The sequence below is a fragment of the Muscardinus avellanarius genome (assembly GCF_963383645.1).
Source record: "Muscardinus avellanarius genome assembly, chromosome: 1".
Taxonomy (NCBI): Eukaryota; Metazoa; Chordata; class Mammalia; order Rodentia; family Gliridae; genus Muscardinus; species Muscardinus avellanarius.
In genome coordinates this window covers 163,439,913-163,453,338 of record NC_137786.1, presented here as the reverse complement: position 1 = coordinate 163,453,338, position 13,426 = coordinate 163,439,913, and the positions used below count along the sequence as shown (strand labels likewise).

Genomic DNA, 13,426 nt, shown 5'->3' with positions numbered 1-13,426 from the left:
TCATAGAAACTAAGTTTATAAATCTCTGAACAATGCCCTGAAATGTTTACATAATGAAGTTGCTCAGTTACAACCTAAAACCATATTAAGGTAATATTGTCAACTCTAGCAAAGTGAAAATGAGTTCTGGTTAGTGAAGAGTTTGAAAAGTTAAAAAAAAAAAAGACTAAACAGTATAATTACATGATAATCAGTATTTAAACTCTGATAATAGGGAATCAAATTCTCCCATTGTTAAGTTTCTTTTTCAGTGCTAGAAATTAAATCTAGGACCTTGTACATGCTAAGTAGATGCTCTACTACTGAGCCACACCCACAGTCTCTATTGTATAAATTATTTCCGGTAGAATATTGTAGGAAAACATATGCAAAAAATCTCTTAAATGAGCCACTAAGCATTGTGAAGTTACTCTTGAAACAGTCTTGCTTAGTTGCTGAGGCTGGCTTTGAACCTGCAGTCCTCTTTCTCAGGCTCCCACTATGCCCAGTTTGTAACTTTTTTGTTTTATAATAGCACTTTAATCAGCTATGCACTCTAGGTTATTCACTCTTGTTGCAGAAATGTCCAACTCAGCACTTCTGGACCTTTCCAATTTTTCTTTTCTTTTCTGTACACGATGGTCTTTCTGTGAAATCATACTCACTTATATGGCCAAATGCTTGGCATTTTATTTAGAATAATCTCTCTCTCTCTCTCTCTCTCTCTCTCTCTCTCTCTCTCTCTCTCTCTCTCTCTCTCTCACATAGCCCTGTTATTTTTATTCTTAATAAAATCATCCAGACTATCTTTTCTTTCTTAATTAAATAATAGAGACTAAATCTTCTGAAAAAAAAGGAAGTCTCAGTCATTTTTGCTCCACTTATAGTAATTATTAATTAAGAAGTGATTGATATGGCTGGGATGTAGCTCAGTGTTAGTGTGTTTGTCCATCATAGGCAAGGTCATGTGCTTGATCCCTAGCACCAAAAAAACAAAATGAAACAAACAAGAAGTGTTTGATAGATAGCTATTAAATTAATGAGAATCAATGTACTTTCCAATTCTAAATGATTAATTTCTAGGAATAAATAGCTTTAAAACTTGCATAATGAGATTTCATGGGGCCAAACATGACTCTTCAGTTGCTTACATTAGAACCACTGCTAAGTCTATCTTGGGCTTCATGCTAGACATCTTAAAGGATTAATGAGAGGAGCCAGTCATGGTGGTGTATGCCTATAAGCCTTGTCTTGGGAGACAGAGACAGGAGGACTTCAAGTTTGAGGTCAGCCTTAGAAATGTAGAGCGACCCTTAGCAACTTAGTGAGATCCCGTCTCCAAATTTAAAAATAAAATGAAAAGCCAGGCGTGGTGGTGCATGCTTATAATCCCCGTGCTTAGGAAGCAGAGACAGGAGGATCAGTTCGAAGCCAGCCTTGCTGGCTTAAGAGACCCTGTTTCCAAATAAAAATATAAAAATGGGTCTGGGAGTGTAGCCCAGAGGAAGAAGGGTTTCCAGGAACCCCAGTACCACAAAAATAAATAAATAAATAAATTAATTAATTAACCTAGGGGTAGTATAGCTAAGTGGCATGGTGACCTTGGGTGAAATACCTGCTAACACACACACACACACACACACACACACACACACACACACTAAAAATAATGAGAACAAAGTAAAACTTTCTGCTATTACAAGATTAGAGTCCGCAAAGTAAGACAAGTCTCCATTTTAAAAAATAGCCAGTGATAATTGATAACAACACAAATTAAAGAGACACAGACTCCACTGTACCTTTATCTGGCCCTTCTCACATGGCTCACTGCACACAGATCTGATAATATTATTTTTCTTGGTCCATACTTCATCATCATCCATTTTCAGTTCTCCATTGTCCCAACTTCCAACATTGATGTAATCAAAATAATCTTTTCCCATTTCCTTGAAATTCATTATTTCATACCTTAGGAGCAAGGATATAATAATTATTCAGTGATGAGTATAATTACTGATTTATAAAAAGGCAAACAGACTTAGTTTCATTAAATATTTCTATTATCATAAGTAACACTAGAGTTCTCCATGATAATATATTTAGAAATACAAAACCATGTTTGTTGTTGCATTTTCTCTTCAGATACCATTTTTCTGTTTTTACATTTAAGCTTACACCTGAAATAGAAAATAATCCCATGTGAGTTGATGATTTGAACTCAGCAGGATGAAAGGCAGTTTTGAAATAACTTCAAGAAACTTAAATAAAGATGACTGTTAGGCTTTTGAAAAAAAAGATAAAGTTTTCTTCTCCATTCAAGTAAAATGATAAAAATTTTCTTTACTAACCAACTGGGAAATTTGGGGAATCTCTGATTTTGTTTTTAGTACTAAGATTTATGGGACTAACTTGGATAGGGACTGATTTACCTTTCTTATTTTACCTTTTGTTGATGGCTAAATTCATTGTGTAAGGGCATTTTCATGAGCAATGTTTAGAATACAAATAGTAAAATAATCTCTAAAAGATCATGTATAATGTAAAAATACTGAAAGAGAAAAGTACTTGGTGAACCCTTGGCCTCTATTAGTTTTTATTCTTGTTTTGAGTATGAGGTTAGAAATGTAAAGATAGAGAACCAATGTGCTTATTTATAAGCCTTTTTTATATAAGAAAATTTCCAGCAAGGTGCAATGGCTCACCTGTAATTCTAGTGCTCGGGAGGCTGAAACAAGGGAATTGCAGTTTTGAAGGCAGCCTCATCAAATTAGCAAGGACGCTCAGTAACTTAGCAAGACCTTGTTTTTAAATTTTAAAAATGAATAAATAAAATAGGCTGAGAGGTATAGGTATAGCTTTGAGGTAGCATGTTTCTGATTCAACCTCCAGTACCAAAAAAAAAAAAAAAAAGATGTCTAGAGGATATTGGATGGAGCAATAACACCTCCGTGTAAGTTCCTGCAGAAATGCCATAGGTTTACAATGTCTTCGGATGGTAACCTATGTCTTCACATGATACTCTATGCTTGTTATCTCTCCCAGGACTTTAGTACGTGCAGATGGGCTAATAATTCATAAATGCTTCCTTCACCTTCCCATATTCAATATGTTTAACTATCTGTAAATAGATATGGGTGGAGAGCTTTCTAGATTTTGAATTCTAGTGGCCAGATTTTCATACTGAAACTCATATTATATACAGAAATGCAAGGTACATACCTGACATCAACAATTTGAAACTACGCTGTAAAATGGTGCCGTTCTGTATTGACTCCCAATCATGTTTCTTGCTCTAACGTTATTTTTCAGAATGATAATCCATTTTTATATTTTGTTGGCTGCTCAGTAGCTGAAGCATTATCCTGTAGTGTTTTGGTTGCTGTAGGTCATGATTTAGGGTAGCTGTCTAAATTCTACTTCTAAATAAAAATTCATAGATGCTTTTCTTTCTGTGTTGTCATGGTTGTCATGTGGCTACTGAGCATGCAATGGATTGAGGTGTTAGAACAGAGAGCACTGAAGTAAAAAGAACCTATGTATTATGTCTCTGGCTACTTCAAATATATAGGCTTCTAAGTCTTAAAAAGTAAACTTCTATGTGCAAATAAGCTTTGAACATTCTAGTGAAGGAAAAAGAAAGAAATGTCAGTGTCAGGAGGCTTCTCTCTCTTTGCTGTTGCCAATTTGAAGAGATAAGAGGGTTTCATTGCCACTCAAAAATGAGCCCTCAAGCCCACTCCTCTCAATTCTTAAGTCTGACAAAGTCTAGCCCAAGTTGTTAATTTTACAGATAATGGAACTGAGGATCAGTGAGGTTAATTAATATGACCAAGTTACAAAGAATGCAAGGGCCTAAACTGAGCCTTTAAACTTAGTCTGTAATTTTTCTTTTTTGTTAAATCATTCCAAATTTATTTCTATAACTAAGAAATCGTCTTTCTGTTGTTTAAATATTGTGAAAAATATTCATTTTATTTTTTATTTTTTTTGGTGGTACTGGGGTTCCTGGAAGCCCTGCTACCTCTGGGCTACACTCCCAGACCTATTCTTACATTTTTATTTGGAAACAGGGTCTCTTAAGCCAGTGCGTGCAGCTGGCTTCGAACCTGCGCGATCCTCCTGTCTCTGCCTCCCAAGCGCGGGGATTACAAGCGTGCGCCACCACGCCCGGCTTCATTTTCAATTTTAAAGTTTTTATGCCTATATCTGATGCTCTTATTTTATATGTATGAGATATGTTTAAAAGGGAAGTGATTCCATTTAAAATAAACATGAAACGCTATAGGATGAAAAATGTTATATTTGACACTTGACAGGGAACATATTTCAGGAGAAGTTAAGCTTTAATTTTAGCTTAACCCAATAACCTGTTTTAACTACATTGGGGACAATGAATCCTCTCTTCAAAATTAACTTTCTTTTCTGGTAATTATTTCTAACCTACTAGGCAGACAGGAAGCAGTATTATCTATAAAAGCTGAGGCTGTAAAAATATGTCATTTCTTTAAAAACTCTCAGCAGCAATGCATGAAAAGAAAAGATAGGTAAGAATAATTCCCCAAAGCAGAAAATTCTGCTTTTATGAATTATATATGCTATTTTTAATGAAGATAGTATACAGATTTTGTTCTCCATAACGATAAAAATTTAGTGTTTCAAATGCTCTTACTTAAAATTTAAGAATTAAATTACTTAGTGGATTATAATGTTCAGCCATTATATTTTATTTTCTAAAAGATAGTAGTAAATAATTCACTGTGTTTTTGTTTTTGATAAATTTGGTAAAATCATAAGATCAGTATTAGAATTACAGATTAGAATGTCATTCCAATCACATAATACTAGAATAAAAATCCCCAACCCAATTCTACTGTTTTGTTCTTCTTCTCACTTCTTTCTCCCTTCCTCACTTATTTTTTTCACTGTGCCTCTTGGTTTCTACATCTCTCTCCTCCTGAAACTTCCTTCTTATCACAGTATGTCCCTGTGAAAACCTGTCTTCAATATCTATCCTCTCTTTTTCCCATTTTTCATGTCCCCATGGCTGTCACTTCCTTAACTGGCCATAGTTTAGAAATGAAATACCCTGAATAATTTTTAAAATGGGTTTCATATGTCTTTCAAAACCAATATTAAGAAATATGTTCCAACAACTTCTCTTAAAGCACTTAATCAAAACTGCACTTAATTGGATCAGGGTGCAGTAGAAGAGAAATAAGGACATTTTCTAAAGGATATAACTGAGAATTAGAGTGAGCATCTCAGAAGACAGTAAGTTCTTTCTGCAAGGGCCCGAGGAAGGATGCTCTCAGAGGAACCAGGCAATCATTGTTGGAGGGAATGTGGAGGCTATAGGTTCCTAAGGTTAGCTCAGTATCTCAAGCTGATAATATCTTTTCATTTTTTCCAATGTAAAATTCTCAAATATCTGCTAAATTGTTTCTTAGCCATCATAATAGCCATCCAAGTCCTCTTCTATCCAGCAAAGCAATTATAATGGTCTGTGCCTGTGGGGTTGGGCAATCACAGACAGAAGAGTTATTTTGACCACAAACACTAATAACAACTGAAAAGAGAACTCTTTTCTACTATACATTTAAAATTATTTTTAAAACTTAGATTTTAGAAACTTACTCTAAAATCTCAGGTAAGTTCTCATGTGATGATTATACCTGAGTTGTATATTGTCCTTTCACTATTCCCAATTGACTATCCAACCTTGGACTGCTCTCTTTCTTTCTCTGAGACTCAGATTTCTCTCCAGGAAAATTATGGCCTTGACATGAATCGTCTGTTTCTCTATGGTCCTTCTAGGAACAGAGCCATATATTTAGAAACCCTGTGCAAAGAACACCAATGTCTGCAATTTCTACCATTCTTGCTTCAGATTTTTTCTGTCCCATTATTTTTCTTTCCATTTCTCTTTTTCTGACTTCTGTCACGTTCATCATTTTCTTTAATCTCTTTATTGGCCTTTAAACCATTCCCTTTGTTTGAAATTTTTGGTTCCTGCTTTAGGGATTTCGATCTGAAATACTAATTAACTCCATAGTCTAATATCTTAATTTTTGCTTTAGTCAATTGTATTCAGTTGACATTTATTCTCCACATTCTTTCTGCCCAATTATAGTCAATTTTAGGCAGTAGCTGGACCTCTTAAACATCAGCTCCTACTGGAGTTTCTAAAACTATGGGACAGAAAGTTTTGGTCTGTTAAGGGACAGATAATAAATATTTTAGGCTTTGTAATAGTCTCTAACTACTTAGCTTTGCTGTTATAGTGCAAAAGCAGCCATAGTATCCAACTAAATGAACATGACGATTCTGGAAAAGAAAAAAAAACTGTATTTACAGCCAACTCAATTTGGCCAGCAGACCTCTGTTTTCAACCCATGATCTAGATTATTGGTAATAAATAGTAGAGGCCCATATTTCACATTTGTAATTTGAAATACATAGAGCTCTAAAACCTCCACATTGTATTTTTTTCATAATTCACTTGGCAAAAAAACAAACCTTTCTGAAGCTTTACCTGATTTTTCAAGACACTACTTATTGTCTATTTATTTGTAGAGTATTTATATGTTTTGCTGCAGGATATCAATGGGTTGATTGCAAATTCTGCTACTCAGCATATTGGAACATTATACTACTCTGAAAACTTTTGTAAATTCAAGAATTCTGAATTTTGTCACACACCTGGCACCATGATTTTTTTTTTTACAGAAGTGTGGATTGACAACACTCTCATCAGAAGTGAGATTTAATAATAAATATTAAACTGTGTTCTGTAAAGCTGGGCATGATGACGTATGCTTGTAATCCCAGCGCTTGGGAGGCTGAGACAGGAGGATCACACAGGTTCGAAGCCAGCCTCAGCTACTGAGTGAGGCTCTCAGCAACTTAGTGAGACCCTGTTTCCAAATAAAGTATAAAATATGTCTGGGAGTATAGCCTGGAGGTCAAAAAGCCCCTGGGTTCCACCCCAGTACCACAAAGAAAAATGTGCTCTCTAACAATCACCCAGTGTATGTGCCAGGGTGAATCACTTTCTCTCCTAGCTTCTTCTATTCAAGATCATCCTCTTATGCCCCTGGCAATGTAGAGGAATCTCTTATCACCTCAGCCTCCTCTGGTTATCTGTCCAGCTGGGAATCTCTTTGTTCTAGCACAGTAGTGACTATTACTTCACAAAAATAAAAACATAATTCATGTTAATACATTTCTTAGAAAACGTGTTTTTTTAGCTATTAAATTTTGATCATGGCTGATTAATTGGCAGGCTATTACAGAAAGAGCTAAATGCCAGAAGACAGAGTTAGAATCTTAACTCTATAATTGACTAGACTGTGTCTTTGGGTGAGTCATTTAACTCATTTAACACTTGTAAGTATCAGTGTTTTAGCTGTAAAAAAATAATAATATCACTTACCTCATAAAATTAAAACAGTATTTGGCTTAGTGTTTGGCTCTGAATAAAAGCTCAATAAATACTAGTTAAAATTTTCTTTTGAGACAGGGTCTCACTCTATTGCATATGCTGGTTGTGAATTGTTTTGTAACTTTCTTTTAAAAAATAACTGGAATAGTTGGAAAACAAAAAGTTGTAAACTACACTTTCCTCAGTCTGGTTCATATCCTCAGAGGCCAACTCTGATAATTTATTAATGCATTAATGTATAGGTAAAATATAAACCACCATGCACCCCCATAAATTTCTTGAAAATGTTATGTATATTGTTCTTGAAAGAATATGAAAAATTTTATGAGAATCTTGAGGAGACTCATGTTCCAAAAAAGGTTGAGAGGTCTAAAAGTTCCCAATGATAGTATACTCAGAGGACTATGCATGGGGCAGTGCTATTCTGCCTACTTCATGAAGGTTGCCCACTGGAATAGAACTGGTATTTTCCCAAAGCATGGTTGGCAGGACTGGCTTGGATGCATGACACTAAAACTCTTGAACTGGCACAGCATGGTGGCCCACACCTGTAATCTCAGTAAGTATGATGTTGAGATAGAAAGATTCAGGTTCAGAACAGCTTCACACTATTTCAAAAAAAAAAAAAAAAGCTTGGATGAAGGTGTAGCTCAGCAGAGGTAGACTATTCCTGAGTTCAATCTCCAGTACCAAAAATAAAAACAAGAACAAAAACCAAAGTCTTGAACTGGTAGAGTTATATCATGAGCCTTCTAGCAGATCCCAAGCTGATGTCCATATTCCAGATATGCACACAAGGACAATAAGACCAAGAATGCATATTAGAAGTCAGACTATCCAGGCATGGTGGCACACACTTGCAATCCCATCATTTCGGAGTTGGAGACAGGAGGATGTTGGTTCGTGGACAGCCTCAGCTACTATTTAGGTGAGGCCCTTTGCAATTCAGTGAGACCCTGTTTCAAAATAAAATGTAAAAAATAGATCTGGGGTTGGTGCTTGGAGGTAGAATACTCCTGGGTTCCAGCTCCAGTACCACAAAATAAATAAATAAATAAATAAATAAATAAATAAATAAATAATAAGAAGTCAAACTTAGTTCTGAGCTTAAAGACTGAGCTCAATAGCCAACCCACCCTAAGAAGATTATAACACATGTGAAGTTTATTTTGGCCCTGAGAAAATACTTATCTTTTCCCCCAGTGGATAGACTGAACAGCCAAAAAGTTAGAAAACACTATGAAAAGTCAATTTATCTTGGCAAACAACCCTACTGCAGCAATACCTTTCATGTCTCCAGAATAGAGAAAGCCTCCAGGACTGGGCCTAGCTGTAGGAAATGAAACCAGCTGCCATGTGAGATGGCAGAAGATTTTTCCAGGGCAAACTCTACCTTACCTCAGAATATGGAAATGTGCTAAACCAAAACTTCTGGCAGAAGGTGTGAGCTCAGGGGGTGTGCACTGTGGAGCATCTCACGAAACTTCTCTTGGCAGGGTCAACTGTAAATAGAGTGTGCAGGCACCTCTCCAAGCACAGCTGTTGAGCAGGAGCTGCCGTGAAGGAGGATTTGGAGTCTTGCAATGGGCTACCAAAGGACACTGACTGTTGTCATACAGAGCAGCGTGACAACTTAGCTCTGCTATGATTAGAATGTAATGCCAATGGCATTATTCTTGTGGATTAAAAGTATACTTGTTTAAGTATGAAATAGATGTGATTTTTGAAAAGTTTTAGCTTCCTAGTGATTTCTCTGCAGGCTGATCTGTCCTTATGAGTAAGGTTTTATATTTCTCATTCTCCTATCTATAAATAAGGAAAGGTGAAACATCAGAAGAAAGGGCATTTTAGTCCTCCACAAAGAAGAAAGGGCTCTAGCTAGAGAATAACAAAATAAAACATGATTTATAACTCACTGTAGGTACTGAAAACAATATAAGAACACCTCATCCCTCTTTGGGGATTAACAGAAATTGAATTATTCCTGTTTCAGAAGAGTTAGTTCTGTGACCCAAGAAGATAACAGTCTAAGGAATAACAGGATAAACATGAGAAACCACAGAGCTGCCTCTAGGTTTAGGTCTAGGAAAGGTGATGAATTCAAAAGCACATTTTGGATATCAGCACCAATGCTTTCCCTGGACCACTGAGACTGAGGCTTTACCTGTCTGCCTTTGCTCACTTTGGGATATCAGGCCTGGCCCAATGTGGCCAGGAAGCTTCAATAAAAAGAGGAGACAGAAGCAGGCACCTCAGCAGTTGGACTTGATGCTTATTCAGGCTATAATGTCTAAAGGAGAATTATAACAATACCTTCCTGGAGAGTCTCCATTCTCATCAAATAGGATCATATCTCCAGAAACCCCAGTAAAATTGGTTTTCATCAGAGAGTCCAACAGTTTCCTCCCATCAATAGGCTTCATGGCATCACAAAGTCCTGCGTATCCTGGGCAGAGGGACATCTGCATGTTGTGGAGCCCGTAGGCCATGGAATAAATCGCGTTGATCACAAATCCCATTTTGGAATCTTGGACATGATGTGTTCTCAGAGTCAGAGAACCTGTTGGAAAACAAATTAGGGGTTCATTTCCAAGTTTATCGCTACTGTAGCTCTATCCACGAATCCTGAATAATTAGGACATACACTGGAGCAACTCATCAGAGTTAGAACTGGAGGCAATACTAGGAAACACATGTCAATAGATTGTGCATAATAACTGTCTTCTATTTTCAGGCTTTTATTTTAAAACCTTGAAGAAAGTTTGAAGTCCCAACGACAGCAAAATCACCTTCCTCTGGTAAGTAAACTCTAAGGAGAGATAAAGGTTAGCAGTGAACTTCTGTAGTATGAAATTTATTAGTCTCCCTAGTGTCCACTGTGATTATATATATTTTTGGTTCAGAAATCCTCAACAAATCTCCAGTTTCCAAACTGTTAGGTCCTCTGAGTGAACTAGGTCTTCTACCATCTGACCTCAAATTAGCCTATTTAAAGATTTATTGCCTACTACTTCTAGTCTCAAGTCATATGATTTTCATAAACTGGCCTATTTGGAAATTTTGAGATAGCACAGTTAAGCTACATTAATTCATTAATTAATCCAGTAAATGTTTATTGAAAGCAGAATATATGTAAAGCTTCACAATTGATGACCTAGGGAAAAAAGAAAGGATGGAAGGTAACCAGGTTAGTTACTTTTTAAAAAATCAATACCCGCCAGGCATAGAGGCACACATCTGTAATCCCCAAACTTGGGAGGCTGAAACAGGAGGATTGCATCCTCAAGTCCAGCCTCAGCAACTTAGTGAGACTCTCAGCAACCTATCAAGCTCCTTTTTCAAAACAAAAACTTAAAAACTTGCCTGGGGGTATAACTCACAGGTAGAATGTCATTGGATTCAATCCCTGGTATCATAAAACAAACATCCAACCAAATAAAAAGAAATCAATTTTCTTCATAAGATTCAACAGCATCAAAAATTACATAAAATTATATATATTTCATATTTTCAGGCACATGAGATGATATTGAGAATAAAAAAATTGTGCATGCTCAGGCAGGAGTGAGGTTAGAATCCCACCAGCATTTCCTGGTCTTCTGTTTACATTTCCTTCCTTCCTTCCTTCCTTCCTTCCTTCCTTCCTTCCTTCCTTCCTTTCCTCCTTCCTTCCTTCCTTCCTTCCTTCCTTCCTTCCTTCCTTCCTTCCTTCCTTCCTTCCTTCCTTCCTTTTTGTGGTACTGGGGATGGAACCCAGAGACATTCTACATCTGAGCTATACCCCTATTTCTACTTTCTAATTCTTTATTTTGAAACAGGGCCTCACTGAGTTGCAAAGGGCCATCGTTAAGTAGCTGAGGCTGTCTGCGAACCTCCCAAATGCTGGAATTACATTTATGTGCCACCACGGCTGGCTCTGTTTACATTTCTAAGCTCCCTGCTCTTTAGTATCTTAAGAGAAATCTCAGAGTTAAATGATTTTCTTTGTTTTTGCTTTGGCTCTAAAGAGGGAATCTTGTTCATTAGTTAATTTGTTCATTGACTCATCCCGAAATTAATTAAGTTATTGATAAAAAAAAGATATTTATTGAGTCCTAACTATCAGACTACTGGATGCTGGTGATAAGTGGTAACAGGTAATTGCTGTCCTCAAGAAAAACAAACAACACCCGTCACTCGTCACTCTGCATGTAGTGTACTGGCTCAGTGATAGATAAGGACTTTCATCTTATTAGGCAAATTTTAAAGCACACATAGTCAGATGGCTCATTTTGCCTAGACTTCCTTTCTTATTCACTATGCTGTAGGGAAAGAACTGGTATGTTAACTCATTGGTATTCTAGTGCTCCAAAAATCTGGACTTCCTTCAGTAGCATTTACTTTGTCCAGGGATTATTTTCTCCATTCTTTCTGGGCCAGGCTCAACGTAGACATAAGAGCCTGTGCCAACCCCAAGTTGCCTGCTGCTCACAGCAGTCTGTAAAGGGGAAATGAGAGCAAAGAAGACTTGCAGAGAAAGGTTCCCTCTCTTTATCCTTTATTCAAAACCAGATCCTAAATTTATAGTACTTAATATTCTAACCTAATTTTAATATTGTTTAACCAAATCAGAAGCCTCCAAAAGGATTAGCAGAAACTGAAACCTTCCAATCTGTGATTACAATTTAATTTTACAGCCCACAAAACATGTTCCTTGATTCATCTGGGAAACCAGAACTTTGAAGCTTAGTACATTTTAAACAAAAGGAAATAAGACTGTTAACAAAGCAGAGTTAGAGAAATGTATGTGCTACAAAGGACTTCAGCAAGTGTCTAGTCTAAAGGCTGCAGGAAGGAAGCCCTTGGCCTTTAGATATGTTTTTAGATATGTTTAGATATGTTTTGTTTGGGTTAGATTCTATTTTATGGAAATTTTACATAATCAGCTTTGTAGTCTATCTTGAAGAAATTAGAAGATGAAACAACACTGGTTCTACATTCTTTTGTGTATACACTAAACTTTTTCTGTTGTACATTACTTCTCTGGCCCCTGCACTCATCTGAGATTTTGACTTCCTTATTTGATGCAATCAATAAGCTCACTTTACAAATGAGACCAATAGAGAAGAAAGGACGTCTCCAAAGTCTGACCTTTACTTGGTGGCAGCTGCTCCAGAAGTCTTGTCTCTTAATTCCTTAAATATGCTATTTTTATTATTAAATGCAAAGCAATCATGATTTTAAAATGTTTTCCTCAAATTAACTCATGACTGTGGAGTAATGAAGTAAGTGACTGCTTATTTAAGAAAAAAAATATTGCAAGGTAATTCTTTGTGTTATTTGAGTCACTAGAATACTCTCAAGATTGACCTCTGCAGTTCCTGTAAAACCTTCAGTAAGGGGAGGATAATAAAGAGGAGGATATATGAGAAAAGATTTAAGCATTTTCTAAGAAGGTGATTATAAATCTGGAAGATCCTATTCAATAATGTACTGTAACATTGCAATGAAAAAAATCTCAGCAAAACAAGTTCTCCCTACTCTTGTTTGATTTATGAATCTAGTGATTCCTTATGCATATGGCAAATGGGTTCCAGTTATGCACATTGGATGACACACTAATTTGTATTCTGCAGTGACAGAAGGGCAGAGCATTTCCCCAAACCAGAATTAATCCTTTGCTATTTTGCTCTCTCACAGAAATGTGCTTATATCTCCACCACAACATACAGTACTTTCTGCCATGTGTAAGAGCTATCTATGTGCCTGTCTTAGAAGTCCATGGAGGCCAAAACCACATTGTTCCTCTTGTATCCTACATAGATCCTAACACTGCCATCGAGTGGACAATCCGTTCCTCATTTAACATTTATGAAACACTTGCTTTGTGTGAAAGCCTTTAAATATATAATGTGATTCAGAGATAAGTTCCGAATGAAGAATCAGTTCTGTGTGGATCAGACAGATATTAATCTTGCTTACCATTGTATTTCTAACACCTAGGAGGGTGCTCAGCATTGTCAGTAA

General features: G+C 36.4%; 1 protein-coding gene across 2 annotated transcripts in view; it reads right to left on the bottom strand.

Moving 5' to 3' along the window:
- GRM5 (glutamate metabotropic receptor 5) overlaps positions 1–13,426 on the bottom strand; it is a gene marked incomplete at both ends in the record, with an annotated part of 485,189 nt that overhangs the window by 94,931 nt on the left and 376,832 nt on the right. For both annotated transcript variants that reach the window (XM_080699847.1, XM_080699846.1), the window contains 2 exons: positions 1,779–1,947; positions 9,734–9,980. In XM_080699847.1, coding sequence (XP_080555973.1) covers positions 1,779–1,947; positions 9,734–9,980 — 416 coding nt within the window. The remainder of the gene's footprint in view (positions 1–1,778; positions 1,948–9,733; positions 9,981–13,426) is intronic.